Consider the following 19,773-nt stretch of genomic DNA (forward strand, 5'->3'; position numbering starts at 1 on the left):
AGCAAGACAAAGGAGCTGATCGTGGACTACAGGAAAAGGCGGGCCGAACAGGCCATTAACATAGACAGGGCTGTAGTGGAGCGGGTCGAGAGTTTCAAATTCCTTGGTGTCCACATCACCAACAAACTATCATGGTCCAAACACACCAAGACAGTCGTGAAGAGGGCACGACAAAACCTTTTCCCCCTCAGGAGACTGAAAAGATTTGGCATGGGTCCCCAGATCCTCAAAAGGTTCTACAGCTGCACAATCGAGAGCATCCTGACCGGTTGCATCACCTGGTACGGAAACTGCCCAACATCTGACCGTAAGGCGCTACAGAGGGTAGTGTGAATGGCCCAGTACATCACTGGGGCCAAGCTTCCTGCCATGCAGGGCCTATAATAGGTGGTGTCAGAGGAAAGCCCATAAAATTGTCAGAGACGACAGTCACCCAAGTTATAGACTGTTTTCTCTGCTACCTCACAGCAAGCGGTACCGGAGCGCCAAATCTAGAACCAAAAGGCTCCTCAACAGCTTTAACCCCAAGCCATTAGACTGCTGAACAATTCATAAAAATCGCCACAGGACAATTTACATTGACCCCCCCCCCCCTCTTTTATACACTGCTGCTACTCGCTGCTTGTTTGTCACCTATGCTTAGTCACTTCACCCCCACCTACATGTACAGAATACCTCAACTAGCCTGTACACATGCACACTGACTTGGTACCGGTGCCCCCTGTATATAGCCTCATTATTGTTATTGTGTTACTTTTTATTTATGTTTACTTTGTAAATATTTTCTTCTTCTTGAACTGCACTGTTGGTTAAGGGCTTGTAAGTAAGCATTTCACGGTAAAGTCTACACTTGTTGTATTCGGCGCATGTGGCAAATAAAGTTTGATTTGATAAACTTAACAAACTTACCCTTTCCCCCTCCCAGCCCCATGAGAACGGCCATCTTGACTGCCAGGTGGAGACAGAGGGTCTACGTCGTTCTATCCAGAACCTGGGCGTGCTCATCACCACGGGAGCCATTGGCCACACCTCCGTCGCCACGGGAGAGGGACTACGCCACACACTGGTTGGCCAACACACCACTGTCACAGTGACGACCAAGGACAAGGACAGCGAGCTGGTGAAGACGGGCAACGCGGCGCTGCGGGCCGAGATTATGTCGGTGGACGGGGCGGTAACCACGGAGACAGAGGTGGTGGATAATAAGAATGGGACGTATGAGGTGAGGATAACTGTACTTTGTATATGACATCGTAACTTGCAATATATGTGTTGTGTAATCTAATGTATGTAATCAATCCAATGTATATATTGTCAAGTGTTTAATGTAGTGTTTATTTTGTATGCAGCTGTACTGTCTGTCTAAGACTTTATTCCCCTGGAGGTGCCTGATAAGGGTCTGTTCCAAAATATTCTGCAGGTGGGTTATACGATGCGCTCTGAGGGGGAGTTCTCCTTCTCTCTCCTCCTGTACGACCAGCCGGTCAGGGGCAGTCCGTTCCGGCTGCGTGCGGTCAAGCCCTCGGACGTCCTGCAGTCTCCAGACGATGTGAAGAGGAGGGTGAAGAGTCCTAGTGGGACGGGGGGCCACATCAGACAGAAGGCTGTGAGGAGACCCTCCAGTATGTACAGCACCACCAAGAAGAAGGAGAACCCCATCGAGGATGAACTCATCTACAGAGTCGGTGGGTGATGATCAGAGAGACATGTAATACCTATTAATATTAGTCTAACTCTGTGGTACAGCTGCTTATATTTACATTTGAGTCATTTAGGTGATTATCTTATCCTATGACTAAAGTAGCTAAAACAATCGCAAGTCACGATTGCAAATTACAAGTAAAAACATTTTCAAAAACAGCTTTCTCTACTACTGTCTTTGATAATCAGTTTAAAAGCCTGCATGGTACAGAACAGGCCATGGGGAAAAGAAGGAAATACTACACATTGGTTCAATGCTCCCATAGTTTTTTTAAGCAGTGTTACTGATGAAGACATTAACATTTGACTTGTTATTTTATGCTCGTATCCAGAGGCAGATGCAACTGAAGTAGGTACAATAAGACGAAAGTAAGACAACCACATATAGTGATAAAGTTGGATAATAGTTATCTTAGTTTTCTCAGTGCAGGCTGCAGGGTACAGACAATGCTGTGGAAAAAGTAGGAAAATACTCACAATTTGTTTCACTGCTCTCAGCAATCTTACTGATGAAGATCTTTTGAGGTCTCTCTGTGATAACTCGTGACTGCAATTTAGCCCTTGTTAACATGAACACTGAGACTCTGTGATCTTACTGGATGTGTGGTGGTTTGACTCAGTGATCTTACTGGATGTGTGGTGGTTTGACTCAGTGATCTTACTGGATGTGTGGTGGTTTGACTCAGTGATCTTACTGGATGTGTGGTGGTTTGACTCAGTGATCTTACTGGATGTGTGGTGGTTTGACTCAGTGATCTTACTGGATGTGTGGTGGTTTGACTCAGTGATCTTACTGGATGTGTGGTGGTTTGACTCAGTGATCTTACTGGATGTGTGGTGGTTTGACTCAGTGATCTTACTGGATGTGTGGTGGTTTGACTCAGTGATCTTACTGGATGTGTGGTGGTTTGACTCAGTGATCTTACTGGATGTGTGGTGGTTTGACTCTGTGTTCTTACTGGATGTGTGGTGGTTTGACTCAGTGATCTTACTGGATGTGTGGTGGTTTGACTCAGTGATCTTACTGGATGTGTGGTGGTTTGACTCTGTGTTCTTACTGGATGTGTGGTGGTTTGACTCAGTGATCTTACTGGATGTGTGGTGGTTTGACTCAGTGATCTTACTGGATGTGTGGTGGTTTGACTCAGTGATCTTACTGGATGTGTGTATTTGACAGGAACCAGAGGGAGAGATAAAGCAGAGTTTACAAACCTCCAGGGAATCTCTACCTCCAGCAACGGACGCATCGTAGTGGCTGACAGCAACAACCAGTGTATACAGGTGAGATTACAACCATACAACCAGTTGAGACTGGTGTTTTGCGGGTACTTTTTAATGAAGCTGCCAGTTGAGGACTTGTGAGTCGTCTGTTTCTCAAACTAGATACTCTAATGTACTTGTCCTCTTGCTCAGTTGTGCACCGGGGCCCCCCACTCCTCTTTCTATTCTGGTTAGAGCCAGTTTGTGCTGTTCTGTGAAGGTGTAGTACACAGCGTTGTACAAGATCTTCAGTTTCTTGGCAATTTCTCGCATGGAATAGCCTTCATTTCTCAGAACAAGAATAGACTGACGAGTTTCAGAAGAAAGTTCTTTGTTTCTGGCCATTTTGATCCTGTAATCGAACCCACAAATGCTGATGATCCAGATACTCAACTAGTCTAAAGAAGGCCAGTTTTATTGCTATTGTAAACTTGGATTAGCTAACACAACGTGCCATTGGAAGACAGGAGTGATGGTTGCTGATAATGGGCCTCTGTACGCCTATGTAGATATTCCATAAAAAAATAAGCCGTTTCCAGCTACAATAGTCATTTACAACACTAACAATGTCTACTATGTAAAAATGTGCTTTTCTTTCAAAAACAAGAAAATGACGAATTGACCCCAAACTTTTGAACGGCAGTGTAAGTATCAAAAGTAAATGTAATTGCTAAAATATACTTAAGTATCAAAAGTAAAAGATAACGTATACATAATTAAAAATTCCTTATATTAAGTAAACCAGGGCACAATTTTTTAAATTTTTTATTTACGGATGGCCAGGGGCACACCAACACTCAGACATAATTTATAAATGAAGCATTTGTGTTCGTGAGTTTGCAAGATCAGAGGCAGTATGGAAGGCCAGGGATGTTCTCTTGATTCTCTTGTGTTAATTGGACCATTTTCCTGTCCTGCCTCAGCATTCAAAATGTAACGAGTACTTTTGGGTGTCAGGGAAAATGTATGGAGTAAAAAGTACATCATTTTCTTTGGGAATGTAGTAAATGTCAAAAATATAAATAAAGTAATGTACAGATTCTCCAAAAAACTACTTGAGTAGTACTTTAAAGTATTTTTACTTAAGTACTTTACACCACTGCACACAAACTGTGACAGAAAGGTAACCATGTCTATAGTGACAGCGTGCAGAGTGGGATGAGTACTAAATTCATTGTTGCAAAGCAGAAAAGGTATTAGGTTGAGGTAGTTTCAATCGAGGTATCACAGGTCAAGCACATATTTCAAGGCACATCTCAAATTCCACCCTATTCCTTATTGTCCCTTAAGAAAAAGGTTATTTCAAATCCAAATCTGTTTTTGAGTGTTGTTGTGGTATTATTCTCCAGGTGTTCTCCAACGATGGGGCATTCAAGCTGAGGTTTGGGGTCAGGGGTCGGTCGCCGGGGCAACTGCAGCGCCCCACGGGGGTCACTGTGGATATGAACGGTGACATCATTGTGGCCGACTACGACAACCGCTGGGTCAGCATCTTCTCCTCCGACGGGAAGTTCAAGGTGAGAGGTCATCAGGTCACTCTGGGAGACTGGTCTTGAGAAAGACCTTGAGCTGAAACGTCAATGTTAAACAGTCTACTATATCCCCTCTCCTTGTATGTTCTATACGTACCGGGTGCACATATTTCCCATAGCTGCCCCTTTGATTTGCACGTCAGATAAGACTCATCACAATTCACATCTTTCCCTCTCCATCCCTCTGACCTTCCATTCTCTCCCTGACAGAGTAAGATCGGGGCGGGTCGTCTGATGGGCCCTAAAGGAGTGGCGGTGGACAGGAACGGACACATCATCACCGTGGATAACAAGGCCTGCTGTGTGTTCATCTTCCAGGCCAATGGGAAGCTGGTCACCAAGTTTGGAGCCAGGGGGACATCAGACAGACAGTTCACAGGTAGGGGAGAAACTCCTTGCATGATCTATCTATTGGTTTGCAGTTTTGGGAGTTATTCCACTGTTTGTCACTATTTTTGGAACAATTCCTGTTCTATTGTATTCTCCTTTCTGCTTTTATCTCTTTGGTCAGTGTGATTCTCTTACATTTCTATAACCCTCCAATTATATGGCTTCACTAGCTCCATGGAGAAACCTGTCACTCATTTCAATCTCATCTCTGACTTTGACCTTTTATTGTTTCTTTTTTAGAGAAAAGTGGTACAAACATTTCACTGGAACCCAAGCTGAGTAAATCTGGCCCTGCGTTCAGTAAGTATTGATGTATGGTATAGCAGTCTCTTCATGATACAACTGCCCATTGCCGCGTCTTACATTGCTTGGTGTTTCCCTTTGTGGCTAGTGTTTCCACAGTGCTGTTGTGTACAAAGTCCTAAAATAGTCTAGAACTTCCTCTACTGCACTGTTATGTTGATGACTCATCTTCTCTCCGCCTCCTCTCTTCCCTCTCCCTGTCTCTTCCCCTCTCCCTCTCTATATCCCTTCCTCCCTCCCCTTCCCTACCCTAGGTCCCCACTTTGTGGCGATCAACAACAAAAATGAGATTGTGGTAACAGACTTCCACAACCATTCAGTGAAGGTACGTCTCACTATTCTCTTTCTCCCTGTGTGTGTGTGTGTGTGTTACTGTAGTCATATCAGGTAGGTTTAAAATGCCTTGACTTCAAGCCTTGAGCATTCTGTGGTTGCAGCTTTGTGTCACTCCCTCACTGCCATCCTGTAGTTACTGTACGTAACTGTGCCACAGGAAAATGTGCACTTCCACTGTTGGGTATCTGATGTCAGTTTAAATCATTTCAAATGAAAGGAATAGAACTTCCCAAACTCTGTTATGTTAACTGTTGGGTGTGCGTAGTAGACTACCTCTGAACAGTGTAGGTTAGGGTTGTGGTTTAAGGTTGGGCTTGAGGTTAGAGTTGAACCAGGCTGTGGACATGAAGCTAGGGTTGTGGTTGAGGTTAGAGTGAGGGTTGAACCTGGCTGTGGACATGAAGCTAGGAATGAGGCTGAGGTTAGAGTGAGGGTTGAACCTGGCTGTGGACATGAAGCCAGGGTTGTGGTTGAGGTTAGAGTGAGAGTTGAACCTGGCTGTGGACATGAAGCCAGGGTTGTGGCTGAGGTGAGAGTGAGGGTTGAACCTGGCTGTGGACATGAAGCTAGGGTTGTGGTTGAGGTTAGAGTGAGAGTTGAACCTGGCTGTGGACATGAAGCCAGGGTTGTGGCTGAGGTGAGAGTGAGGGTTGAACCTGGCTGTGGACATGAAGCCAGGGTTGAGGTTAGACTTGAAACTGGCTGTGGACATGAAGCTAGGGTTGAGGTTGAGGTTAGAGTGAGAGTTGAACCTGTGGACATGAAGCTAGGTTGAGGTTAGAGTGAGGGTTGAACCTGGCTGTGGACATGAAGCTAGGGTTGAGGTTAGAGTTGAACCTGGCTGTGGACATGAAGCTAGGATTGAGGTTAGAATTGAACCTGGCTGTGGACATGAAGCTAGGGTTGAGGTTCGGACACACTACTTCTGAACAGTTTGAATTCCTTCCCTAATAGGTGTACAGTGCAGACGGGGAGTTCCTGTTTAAGTTTGGTTCCCATGGCGAGGGGAACGGACAGTTCAACGCCCCGACAGGCGTTGCCGTGGACGCCAACGGGAACATCATCGTTGCCGACTGGGGGAACAGCAGAATACAGGTCAGTTAATGATTAACAAGCAGCATTAGTTATTATATTTTATTTACTCTTTCGAGTTATAATAATAATAATGATGATCATAAGTAATATAACTTATGAGTACAGCTGACTCTGATCTTGATTTTGTATTGTCCTGCAGGTGTTTGATAGTTCCGGGTCGTTCCTGTCCTACATCAACACCACAGCAGACCCTCTCTATGGTCCACAGGGCCTGTCTCTCACCTCTGATGGACACGTGGCTGTGGCTGACTCTGGCAACCACTGCTTCAAGGTTTACCGCTACCTGCAGTAGGTAGAACCATTGCTTTAGGGACGGTCTGTTGCAGGCCTACCACTATCAGGGTGCGTTCCAAATGGCCCCCTATTCTATTCATAGTGCACTACTTATTAACAGAAACCCATAGGGCTCTGGTCAAAGTAGTGCACTATATAAGGAATAGGTTGCCATTTGGGATGTACCCCAGATCTGCGCCGGACAGACAAACCAACCACAGCCTGACCTGGGTCAAAAAAATAGGTAAAATACTTGAAAGTATTTTAAGTGTTTGGGATGTGCTTGACTTACCTATTTATTTGAGTTTGCACTTTTGGGACTGTTCCATTGGTTCAGGCAAACCAAATCAAGTGCAGCACTTGAAGTATTGGAAAGTATTTGATCTAATGTATGTATTTTTGCCCCTAGGTCAGAGCACGTGCTAGCACTGAGCAACGACACAAACCAATGTACTATACATAATATACAGGTGCAATGATCTTTCCAATAGCGGTCCCTTTGATTTGCACATCTGATCAGCTCCAACTCATCCAGTTAGTGTTCTCTGAACCCCCCCAACATCATGAAGTGACAATATAACCCCAGTTTACTCCTCCATGTGGTGTGTTAATGGAGTTTACTGAGTCTGAAATGGCACCCTATTCTTTGTGTAGTTCACTATGTTGGGAATAAGGTGCCATTGTGTGTAGAGTGTATTTACCTCTTTGTTCAGTCATTGATGTAAAACTACGAGGAGGTATGAAGGAGGTATGAAGTGTGTATATACTGTAACTGATATTAGGAGACCAGATCAGTGATAGATTGAAGTACATGTATAATAATTGAGCCATGTTGTGAAGGAGCTCGTCCCAATGCATGAAGTTTTATCTTTACCTTGTTAACTCAGACGTGACGACATAACAGTGGAGTTTATGAACTGTTTCTTCGCCATGGTCTAAGTGCAACGAAAAATGTGCTTACAGTGAAACCAACCAACGACGCAAAGCAAAAGCTTTTGAAACATAATTTCTCTTTCAGGTGTATCTAAGAACAAACTGACTTAACCTAAAGCCATCTCACATATAAAAGGTCATCACCATCTGTGCATTGATTTGCTGTATGAACTGTGTATGCATAACTGTATACTGTGTATAATGGATCATTATGCAGCTTATCTGTGCTTTGATTTTAAAACATATCTTTTGGTTATTCCGAGAACAGCAGTCTAGCATTCCAGCGTTTCTATGTATGGCAGCTGTCCTAAAGTGTGCTTTTTAAATCAGGAGTTCAGCTGGAGAAGAGATGTGTCATGATTATTGCATATGTGAGCAGCAGAATTATTATAATCTTTGTTAATATCTGTTCTTTTTAAAAAGGAAAAAAAATCTAAATTGAATTGCTAATTTATTTTATTTTATACACTAGTTCAGCATTTACAAATTATTTTTCTAATTTGATGTGTTTTATTTTTTAGAAATTCAGGCCTTTGTCATTTGTCTCCATATATAGTAAAAACCCCTAGCCACTTTGAGGGGATTAGTAGAACAAACAGTGAGGATTTAGAATTTGAAAGATTTGATTTGCCAAAAAATACATAGAAGTGGGTTTTGAATTGTGACAAGTTGGAGTACATATTGTAAACCAATACCCATGATTATATTACTGAGTGTTATTGAACATGAAAAACTACATTAGATATTTGACTAACATCTGGGTTTCAGTCTTAAATAAACACTGTCAACAGTAGATTTACCATTTATATAGTTTGTTTTCAGAAGCCACAGTGTGGATGTATCAACAGCTTCAGCATGTGTTAAAGGACTAGAGTTACAATGTTTCATTGCCTGGTTATCACAGTTCATTACCAGGTTATAGCATTTCTTTACTGGGTTATAACGGTTCATTACCAATTTATAACAATATTGTCCTGAGGGAAAAATTAGCATTAGATGAGCAATAGTGCTCTCACTCCCCCTGGTGTTCACCACTGTAACAACACAGCACCCTTGGTGCCAAAATAGAGTCCCTATAACCTCTCTGACGTCATTATGCCAAACAGCAGCCAGACAGACTGTGTAGCCAATCACAGGTTGTTTTATTAAGGAGTATTAGACACATCACTATCTGTATCTTTGTGTTTCAAAAATATGTCACTCAATCTTCTTTCTATTTTCTCTGTGAATATGCACTGGTAATAAAAGCACATGGTTTATGAGTGTGCTTTCTGCTTTCCTCTATTCATACTAAAAATATATAATTCTCTGTATCACAGTCTCTCTCTCTATTGATGTCCAGGACAGTCATCCTGGGTCACGTGATGTTCAGGAGCCACAACTTTCTGGAACGTTTCTGATAGAAATGTGTTGCATAGAGCCAACATATTTCCCTATTCTCAATGACAGACAAACATGTCTGTTCTATATAATATATTTATATCTGGATGTTCACTGAAGGCAACCAAGGGTTATATTGAACACTGGTTGACCTCGTACTGTTTCATGAAGTCCTTGAGCATGTTACAGGCTTTACGGTTCTTAGTAGCTTTACACTTCCTCTCCTCTGGAATCTCCTCCAACCATGTCTCATTATCCAGGACATAGACAGGCCTACGGAAGACAGCATTTAGTTATACAGGCCTGGGGTGGACAACATTTAGTAATACAGGCCTGGGGTGGACAACGTTTAGTAATACAGGCCTGGGGTGGACAACGTTTAGTAATACAGGTGTGGATAGGATAACATTTAGTCATCCAGGACTAGGGTGGACAGCATTGGAGTCTCTCACTCAAACTGCACTGGAATAGTCTCCCATTCATTCCCATTCTACATGTAGTGTACATTTCCCAATGGAGAAATCACAATCTAGGGCCTAAGTAGTGATAAACCTTTACAGTATCTCAATTAAACAATATTGTAATAAATATCCTCTATGCTGTCTTTTTTTACCTGATGATTCCATGTATTATATCAATGTTGTCTTACAATATATTGACACATACTGTATAGTTAATTGAAAAGGAAGACTTATGTCCCAAATGGAACCCTATTCCATACATGGCACACTACTTTTGACCCTGGCTGTGACCCCACTCTCCGAATGTGTCTCAGGGGGAGTTGAGAGATGCTAAAAATGCATTTCCAATTCACACATGCATATAATACACACTTGTACATATACATATAACACCCACCTAATTATTATTATTATTATTTTATAACATGTTGCACTACTTTTGACTAGAGCCCTGTGAATCCTGGTTAAAAGTAGTACACTATATAGGGAATAGGGTACCATTTGGGTCGCATCCCATCACTTACTTCCCACTGTGGTCAGTGGTGTCAGAGATGGTCCCATCTCTCCCCATGATCAGGTAGTTACTGTCAGTCTTCATGTCAAACTCATCACAGGCTTTACGTTTGATCATGTCTCTCACTGCTCCAGTCTGCATCACATCTTTACCTGGCATAGCAGAGAACCAGCACAACAATAATGTAAAGGAAATTATACTTCAAGAGAATGTTTAAGTACCAAATGGCACTGTATTCCCTATATAGTGCACTACTTTTGACCAGGACCCGTCCAAAGTAGTGCGCCATAAGAAATAGGCTGCCCTTTGGGATGCAAACTGTAATATTGTAGAACACTCACCTGTCTGTAGGATTTTGGTCAGTAATGTGGTATAATGTTTAAAGACTCCATCATCGGATGAGTTGACAAACTTGACGACGTACACTGTCAGAAGGACAACATGAAGTGGTGTTAGTACCAACTACAGCACATTAGAAAGAAGAGAGTATTTGGGTTAGAGGTGTAAACTCACCATAATTTACAATTGGAGAGAAACAAGCAAAGCTCCTGCGAGTCTCTTTCTCCATGTCTTTACTGTAAGTGACTTTCTTCTTTGGGCAACCACCTGAGACAAAGCAAATAAAAACTAGATACACAATAGTTCAAAATAGTTCAGGTAATATACACTGCTCAAAAAAATAAAGGGAACACTTAAACAACACAATGTAACTCCAAGTCAATCACACTTCTGTGAAATCAAACTGTCCACTTAGGAAGCAACACTGATTGACAATAAATTTCACATGCTGTTGTGCAAATGGAATAGACAAAAGGTGGAAATTATAGGCAATTAGCAAGACACCCCCCAAAACAGGAGTGATTCTGCAGGTGGTGACCACAGACCACTTCTCAGTTCCTATGCTTCCTGGCTGATGTTTTGGTCACTTTTGAATGCTGGCGGTGCTCTCACTCTAGTGGTAGCATGAGACGGAGTCTACAACCCACACAAGTGGCTCAGGTAGTGCAGTTCATCCAGGATGGCACATCAATGCGAACTGTGGCAAAAAGGTTTGCTGTGTCTGTCAGCGTAGTGTCCAGAGCATGCAGGCGCTACCAGGAGACAGGCCAGTACATCAGGAGACGTGGAGGAGGCCGTAGGAGGGCAACAACCCAGCAGCAGGACCGCTACCTCCGCCTTAGTGCAAGGAGGTGCACTGCCAGAGCCCTGCAAAATGACCTCCAACAGGCCACAAATGTGCATGTGTCAGCATATGGTCTCACAAGGGGTCTGAGGATCTCATCTCGGTACCTAATGGCAGTCAGGCTACCTCTGGCGAGCACATGGAGGGCTGTGCGGCCCCACAAAGAAATGCCACCCCACACCATGACTGACCCATCGCCAAACCGGTCATGCTGGAGGATGTTGCAGGCAGCAGAATGTTCTCCACGGCGTCTCCAGACTCTGTCACGTCTGTCACATGTGCTCATGTGCTCAGTTTGAACCTGCTTTCATCTGTGAAGAGCACAGGGCGCCAGTGGCGAATTTGCCAATCTTGGTGTTCTCTGGCAAATGCCAAATGTCCTGCACGGTGTTGGGCTGTAAGCACAACCCCCACCTGTGGACGTCGGGCCCTCATACCACCCTCATGGAGTCTGTTTCTGACCGTTTGAGCAGACACATGCACATTTGTGGCCTGCTGGAGGTCATTTTGCAGGGCGCTGGCAGTGCACCTCCTTGCACTAAGGCGGAGGTAGCGGTCCTGCTGCTGGGTTGTTGCCCTCCTACGGCCTCCTCCACGTCTCCTGATGTACTGGCCTGCCTCCTGGTAGCGCCTGCATGCTCTGGACACTACGCTGACAGACACAGCAAACCTTTTTGCCACAGCTCGCATTGATGTGCCATCCTGGATGAACTGCACTACCTGAGCCACTTGTGTGGGTTGTAGACTCCGTCTCATGCTACCACTAGAGTGAGAGCACCGCCAGCATTCAAAAGTGACCAAAACATCAGCCAGGAAGCATAGGAACTGAGAAGTGGTCTGTGGTCACCACCTGCAGAATCACTCCTGTTTTGGGGGGTGTCTTGCTAATTGCCTATAATTTCCACCTTTTGTCTATTCCATTTGCACAACAGCATGTGAAATTTATTGTCAATCAGTGTTGCTTCCTAAGTGGACAGTTTGATTTCACAGAAGTGTGATTGACTTGGAGTTACATTGTGTTGTTTAAGTGTTCCCTTTATTTTTTTGAGCAGTGTACAAATACATTTTCTGTCCTGAAAATACTATCTGTAAGGAGTGCACATACCCTCTGCACAGGAGCACATATTGTCCTGACAGATCTTGGAGATCATGTTGCTTTTCTGGGGTGAGCTGTAGAACACAGTGCATCTCCTCTCTGTAGGGACATAGTTCAGCATTAGTCACTCAGACAATGGCTGTGTCCCATACGGCATCCTCTTCCATTTATTGTGCACTACATTTGACCGGGGCCAAATACCTCATCAGGCTGCACCAGCCCCATGGACCTTCCAGATACATTGCAACCATTGTCTTAACATACCCTAAACTAAACATCTTGGTATACCTGGGTTGTAGTAGTCAAAGACCACAGCAGCAGCAGGCTGCACCAGGCCCATGGGACTGATCTGTTTGGCCCGGAACGCTACACACTGTGGTTCCTCTGTGATCTGGAATACATAGCGACAATACAGCGTCAGAGGGAAGAGAGGACAGCCTTGGCGAGAACACGAGAACTCTTTTGCGAATCACTATATGAGTTGTACAGTAGTCATAGCTGATTAATGTCATGGCTTTGGATACAAAAGGTCTTACCTCAGCGAAGTAGAGGAACACTTTATTTGGGGCGATGTCATAATGGTCAATGTACTTCTCAGTACCCTTCACATTCTAGAGGAGAGAAATAGAAAAATACATCATTCTATAGTTTGACAACATGTCAATCTGAATCGCTAAAATGTGTTTTCTTCCTGGAACTGATTCTGCTGATAGCAGATATTTCAAAGGGTTTACTTGTAATAACTGGTGGTTGTTTTTTCCTACTAAACGTAGGGTTCGATTCAATCTGTAGCGCTGAAGATCCGCACTACAGCTTGAAATTTAAAGGTAATTTTCAATTGAGTGTTACGGCTGTCGCTCTCCTCATCCTCGGACGAGGTGATGAGAGAAGGATCTTCAGACCAATACGCAGCTTCAGGGAAATAAGCCATCTTTTTATTTATAAACGACAAAACTGAATAATGATGGCAACACGAAAACAAACACTTTACCAAACTTTACAAAAACAAGAAAACGACGTAGAACGAAACCTGAACATAAACTCACATCACTAAATGTTAACTCACGGACAGGAACGTTACATCTAAACGCACGAACAGCCAAACAGCCCCGTAAGTGAATAACATCGACAACACGAAAGACATCACAGGAGACAATCACCCACAAACAAACAGTGAGAACGCCCTACCTAAATATGACTCTTAATTAGAGGAAAACGCAAACCACCTGCCTCTAATCAAGAGCCATACCAGGTAACCCAAAACCAACATAGAAACAGATAACATAGACTGCCCACCCAAAACACATGCCCTGACCATAAACACATAAAAAACAACATAAAACAGGTCAGGACTGTTACAGAACCCCCCCCTCAAGGTGCGAACGCCGGGCGCACCAGCACAAAGTCCAGGGGAGGGTCTGGGTGGGCAGTTGACCACGGTGGTGGCTCCGGCTCAGGACGCTCTCCCCACACCACCATAGTCACTCCCCTCTTCTGTCTACCCCTTCCACTGACCACCCTAAAACTACCTTCCCCTAAATAAACAGCCAGCACCGGGACAAGGGGCAGCACCGGGACAAGGGGTAGCACCGGGACAAGGGGTAGCACCGGGACAAGGGGTAGCACCGGGACAAGGGGCAGCACCGGAACAAGGGGCAGCACCAGGATAAGGACCAGCACCGGAATAAGGACCAGCACCGGAATAAGGGGCAGCACCGGGACAAGGGGCAGCACCGGGACAAGGGGCAGCACCGGGACAAGGGGCAGCACCGGGACAAGGGGCAGTACCGGGACAAGGGGCAGCACCGGGACAAGGGGCAGCACCGGGACAAGGGGCAGATCCCGGCTGAAGGACTCTGGCAGGTCCTGGCTGAGGAACTCTGGCAGGTCCTGTTTGGACGGCTCTGGCAGGTCATAGCAGGACGGCTCTGGCAGGTCCTGGCTGGACGGCTCTGGCAGGTCCTGGCTGGACGGCTCTGGCAGGTCCTGGCTGGACGGCTCTGGCAGGTCCTGGCTGGACGGCTCTGGCAGGTCCTGGCTGGACGGCTCTGGCAGGTCCTGGCTGGACGGCTCTGGCAGGTCCTGGCTGGACGGCTCTGGCAGGTCCTGGCTGGACGGCTCTGGCTCAGGCAGATCCTGTCTGGTTGGCGGCTCTGGCAGATCCTGTCTAGTTGGCGGCTCTGGCAGATCCTGTCTAGTTGGCGGCTCTGGCAGATCCTGTCTGGTTGGCGGCTCTGGCAGATCCTGTCTGGCGGGCGGCTCTAGCGGCTCCTGTCTGGCGGGCGGCTCTAGCGGCTCCTGTCTGGCGGACGGCTCTGTAGGCTCATGGCAGACGGGCGGCTTTGCAGGCTCCTGACAGACGGGCGGCTTTGCAGGCTCATGGCAGACGGATGGCTCAGACGGCGCTGGGGAGACGGATGGCTCAGATGGCGCTGGGGAGACGGATGGCTCAGATGGCGCTGGGGAGACGGATGGCTCTGTAGGAAGGAGAAGGAGAGACAGCCTGGTGCGTGGTCTAGGCACTGGCTGCGCTGGAGAGGAGGAAACAGCAGGAGAGAGAACCCGGAGAGACAGCCTGGTACGGGGGGCTGCCACCGGAGGACTGGTACATGGAGGTGGCACCGGGTCTACCGGACCGTGAAGGAGGACACGTGCTCTTGAGCACCGAGCCTCCCCAACCCTACCAGGTTGAATGATCCCCGTAGCCCTGCCAGTGCAGCGAGGTGGAATAGCCCGCACTGGCCTATGCAGGCGAACCGGGGACACCACCTGTAAGGCTGGTGCCATGTACGCCGGCCCGAGGAGACGTACTGGAGGCCAGATACGTTGGGCCGGCTTCATGACATCCGGCTCGATGCCCAACCTAGCCCTCCCAGTGCGGCAAGGTGGAATAGCCCGCACTGGGCTAAGCATGCGTACTGGGGACACCGTGCGCTTTACCGCATAACACGGTGTCTTACCAGTACGACGCCTTCTACCTCCACGGTAAGCACGGGGAGTTGGCTCGGGTATCCTACCCGGCTTTGCCACACTCCTCGTGTGCCCCCCCCCAAGAAATTTTTTGGTCTGACTCACGGGCTCCCAACCGCGTCGTCGCGCTGCCTCCTCATACCAGCGCCTCTCAGCCTTCGCTGCTTCCAACTCCTCCTTTGGACGGCGATATTCCCCTGGTTGAGCCCAAGGTCCTCTACCGTCCAGGATCTCCTCCCAAGTCCAGGAGTCCTTGTTGCTCCGTAGAGCATTCCCATACCGCTTGGTCTTAGCGTGGTGGGTGATTCTGTTACGGCTGTCGCTCTCCTCATCCTCGGACGAGGTGATGAGAGAAGGATCTTCAGACCAATACGCAGCTTCAGGGAAATAAGCCATCTTTTTATTTATAAACGACAAAACTGAATAATGATGGCAACACGAAAACAAACACTTTACCAAACTTTACAAAAACAAGAAAACGACGTAGAACGAAACCTGAACATAAACTCACATCACTAAATGTTAACTCACGGACAGGAACGTTACATCTAAACGCACGAACAGCCAAACAGCCCCGTAAGTGAATAACATCGACAACACGAAAGACATCACAGGAGACAATCACCCACAAACAAACAGTGAGAACGCCCTACCTAAATATGACTCTTAATTAGAGGAAAACGCAAACCACCTGCCTCTAATCAAGAGCCATACCAGGTAACCCAAAACCAACATAGAAACAGATAACATAGACTGCCCACCCAAAACACATGCCCTGACCATAAACACATAAAAAACAACATAAAACAGGTCAGGACTGTTACATTGAGCCGACATATCAAATCGTATTTGTCACATGCTTTGTAGACAACAGGTGTAGACTAACAGTCGAATGCTAACTTACGGGTCCTTCCCAACAATGTCGATTTTTTGGGGTGAAATAATAGAAAAATAATAACACAAAGAATAAATACACAATGAGTAATCAGAGAGAACAGTCTATGACTTCGGTGGCTGGAGTCTGACAATCTTTAGGGCCTTCCTCTGACACCGCCTGGTATAGAGGTCCTGGATGGCAGGGAGCTCAACCCCAGTGATGTACTGGGCCATACGCACTACCCTCTGCCCTATAGGCTGTCTCATCGTCATTGGTGATCAGGCCTACCACCGCCGTGTCATCTGCAAACTTAATGATGGTGTTGGAGTCATACACGGCCAGTCGTGGGTGAACAGGGACTACAGGAGGGGTCTAAGCACACACCCCTGAGGGGCTGCCGTATTGAGGGTCAGCATGGCGGATGTGTTGTTGCTTACCTTCACCAGCTGGGGGTCGGCCCGTCAGGAAGTCCAGGATCCAGTTGCAGAGGGAGGTGTTCAGTCACAGGGTACTTAGCTTAGTGATGACTTTGGAGGGCACTATGGTGTTGAACGCTGAGCTGTAGTCAATGAACAGCATTCTCATGTTCCTTTGTTCAGGTGGGAAAGGGCAATGTGGAGTGCAATACAGATTGCGTCATCTGTGGATCTGTTGGGGCGGTATGTGAATTAGAGTGGGACCAGGGTGTCTGAGATGATGGTGTTGATGTGAGCCATGACCAGCCTTTCAAAGCATTTCATGGCTACAGATGAGTGCTACGGTGTGATAGTCATTTAGACAGGTTACCTTGGCATTCTTGGGCACAGGGACTATGGTGGTCTGCTTGAAACATGTCGGTATTACAGACTGTGTCAGGGAGAGGTTGAACATTTCAGTGAAGACACTTGCCATGTTCTGAGTATGCGTCCTGATAATCCATCTGGCCCTGCGGCCTTTTGAATGTTAGCTTGTTTAAAGGTCTTACTCACATCACACTCACAAGAGTGTAATCACCCATGGGTGTCCGGAACAGCATGATTCAGTGTTGCTAGCCTCGAAGCGAGCATAGAATGTGTTTAGCTCGTCTGGTAGGCTCGCGTCACTGGACAGTTCACGGCTGTGTTTCCCTTTGTAATCCATGATAGGTTGCAAGCTCTGCCACATCTGACGACCATCAGAGCCGATGAAGTAGGATTCGATCTTGGTCCTGTATTGATGGTTTGTCTAAGGGCGTAACGGTATTTCTTATAAGCATCCGGATTAGTGTCCCGCTCCTTGAAAGTGGCAGCTCTAGCCTTTAGCTCAGTGCGGATGTTGCCTGTAATCCATAGCTTCTGGCTGGATTATGTACGTACGGTCACTATGGGGGTGACGTTGTCAATGCACTTATTAATGTGATAAACTCCTCAATGCCATCGGATGAATCCCGGAAAATATTTCAGTCTGTGCTAGTGAAACAGTCCTGTATCTTAGCGTCCGCTTCATTGGAACACTTCCGTATTGAGCGCATCACTGGTACTTCCTGTTAGAGTTTTTGCTTGTAAGCAGGAATCAGGAGGATAGAGTTATGGTCAGATTTGCAAAAGGGAGGGCGAGGGAGAGCTTTGTATGCGTCTCTGTGTGTGGAGTAAAGGTCACCTAGAGTTTGTTTGCCTCTAGTTGCCCAGGTGACATGCTGGTAGAGATGAAGTAAAACGGATTTCAGTTTTCCTGCATATGCAGCATTTACCGTGCATGCAGTCTCTACGAATGCGGAAACATTGCCTTCAAATTTCAATTGCGCTGTATGGTGGAACTTCAGCACTACGGATTGAATCGAGCCCATAGTTGAATGTACTGACTGTGTATAAGAGCATCTGCTGGATGGCAAAAATGTAAATCAACGTTAAATGTAGGCCTACTGTACCTCCTCCAGATCCTGCATGTTAGGTTTGAGTCCACTGAGAATGGAGATGTCCACGATGACCATGCCTGTAGAATTACCACTAGTCAGTCTGTAGGAGACGAGAGGAGAGAGAGAACCATATATCCACTCATCCCAACCCATGCATACAGACAGACAGACAGACAGACAGACAGACAGACAGACAGACAGACAGACAAGACAGACAAGACAGACAAGACAGACAGACAAGACAGACAGACAAGACAGACAGACAGACAGACAGACAGACAAGACAGACAAGACAGACAAGACAGACAAGACAGACAGACAGACAGACAGACAGACAGACAGACACCTGTACTCACCCCACACACACAGTGTAGACTAGGGACTTCTCCCGCTCCTCCTCCTGTGGGGTGTGTCTCTTCCTGCGTGTGCGCAGGTCAAACCATTCCACCCTGCTCATTGGCTCATCACTAGGGTTCCCATCCCCCTCAGACTCATAGTTATAATAGTCGTCTAGCTCAGGACCATCGTCCGCTTTTTCTGTAATTTTACACATTCATACTGACAATGAATAGTGTTTTATGTTTTCAAACAGCACTCCAGCAAATGTGTTTAGTGTTTATAGATGCATTCTGACTGAAACTTACTTCTGTACTTAACCTCTCCCTCCACTGAGACATTGAGACTGTAGAAACCACAGAACAAGTCACTCCTCTCCAGAGTTCTGTAGGTCTGGACCACCTGATGACATAAAACAAGCACTGTGGACACATCTGTTGAAATTCAGACAGTCTTACAATGTTAGAATCATCAACATTTACGTTTAAATCTATTTACTTACTGATAAGGTCCCGTTTCCCTTCCCCTGTGTGTTAATAGTGATCTGGCTTCCTGGGTTCACCTGCCAAGACAAACCGGACAACACAGAGATTAGTAGATGTAAAACAGCATTTGAGAAAGTTACATCAGAGCACTGCTTGAATTCTAAACTCAATCTCACCTGGAAGGCAGATAGGGTTAGGGCATTACGCTTCGTAAGATGAACTCTCTGCTTGCGGCCGTTTTGGTAACACATCTCAACATTAAGGTCCAAGTCCTGACCATCATTGTCCTTGATACTGTACTTAGCTAGAGCCTCAAGAGCTACAACTGTATCCTGTTAGAGAGGGAGGGAGGAAGGGAGAGAGAGAGCGAGAGAGAGAGAGAGAGAAAGGAGAAGGAGAGAGGGGACAGAGAAAGACGGGACAGAAAAAGAAAGAAAAGGGATGAGAGAGAAGGAGGGAGAGAGAAAGAAAGAAAGAAAAGAGAAGTATATGACTAGGGCCAGGAGTTTCTCCAGGTCAAGTCAAGTGGTCAGTGATAACTCCGAGGTCCCGATGATAATGCTAAAGCACCTACCTGTCTGTCTACTGGTGGCTTGTCCTACAGTACCTACCTGTCTGTCTACTGGTGGCTTGTCCTACAGTTACCTACCTGTCTGTCTACTGGTAGCTTGTCCTACAGTACCTACCTGTCTGTCTACTGGTGGCTTGTCCTACAGTACCTACCTGTCTGTCAGCTGGTGGCTTGTCCTACAGTACCTACCTGTCTGTCTACTGG

The 19,773-nt window shown here is 46.1% G+C and overlaps 2 protein-coding genes across 6 annotated transcripts in view; one reads left to right on the plus strand and one right to left on the minus strand.

Annotated features, from left to right (window-relative positions):
• Window positions 1-9,085, plus strand: part of LOC129832089 (tripartite motif-containing protein 3-like) — a 35,438-nt gene extending 26,353 nt beyond the window's left edge. For all 5 annotated transcript variants that reach the window (XM_055895848.1, XM_055895847.1, XM_055895850.1 and 2 more), the window contains 9 exons: window positions 926-1,222; window positions 1,421-1,685; window positions 2,879-2,982; window positions 4,311-4,478; window positions 4,704-4,872; window positions 5,124-5,183; window positions 5,441-5,511; window positions 6,477-6,617; window positions 6,757-9,085. In XM_055895848.1, the coding sequence (XP_055751823.1) occupies window positions 926-1,222; window positions 1,421-1,685; window positions 2,879-2,982; window positions 4,311-4,478; window positions 4,704-4,872; window positions 5,124-5,183; window positions 5,441-5,511; window positions 6,477-6,617; window positions 6,757-6,909 (1,428 nt within the window). In that variant the 3' untranslated portion in view covers window positions 6,910-9,085. The remainder of the gene's footprint in view (window positions 1-925; window positions 1,223-1,420; window positions 1,686-2,878; window positions 2,983-4,310; window positions 4,479-4,703; window positions 4,873-5,123; window positions 5,184-5,440; window positions 5,512-6,476; window positions 6,618-6,756) is intronic.
• The window catches only part of LOC129832090 (complement C4-like), a 39,253-nt gene continuing 28,426 nt past the window's right edge, over window positions 8,947-19,773 (minus strand). Inside the window, exons 29-40 of the mRNA XM_055895853.1 lie at window positions 19,175-19,330; window positions 19,016-19,075; window positions 18,822-18,915; window positions 18,534-18,714; window positions 18,190-18,277; window positions 12,994-13,068; window positions 12,746-12,848; window positions 12,467-12,556; window positions 10,692-10,784; window positions 10,520-10,603; window positions 10,189-10,330; window positions 8,947-9,476 (exon numbers count right to left, since the gene is read on the minus strand). Coding sequence (XP_055751828.1) covers window positions 9,335-9,476; window positions 10,189-10,330; window positions 10,520-10,603; window positions 10,692-10,784; window positions 12,467-12,556; window positions 12,746-12,848; window positions 12,994-13,068; window positions 18,190-18,277; window positions 18,534-18,714; window positions 18,822-18,915; window positions 19,016-19,075; window positions 19,175-19,330 — 1,308 coding nt within the window. The 3' untranslated portion in view covers window positions 8,947-9,334. The remainder of the gene's footprint in view (window positions 9,477-10,188; window positions 10,331-10,519; window positions 10,604-10,691; window positions 10,785-12,466; window positions 12,557-12,745; window positions 12,849-12,993; window positions 13,069-18,189; window positions 18,278-18,533; window positions 18,715-18,821; window positions 18,916-19,015; window positions 19,076-19,174; window positions 19,331-19,773) is intronic.

Source organism: Salvelinus fontinalis, chromosome 33 (genome assembly GCF_029448725.1).
Source record: "Salvelinus fontinalis isolate EN_2023a chromosome 33, ASM2944872v1, whole genome shotgun sequence".
Lineage (NCBI taxonomy): Eukaryota > Metazoa > Chordata > Actinopteri > Salmoniformes > Salmonidae > Salvelinus > Salvelinus fontinalis.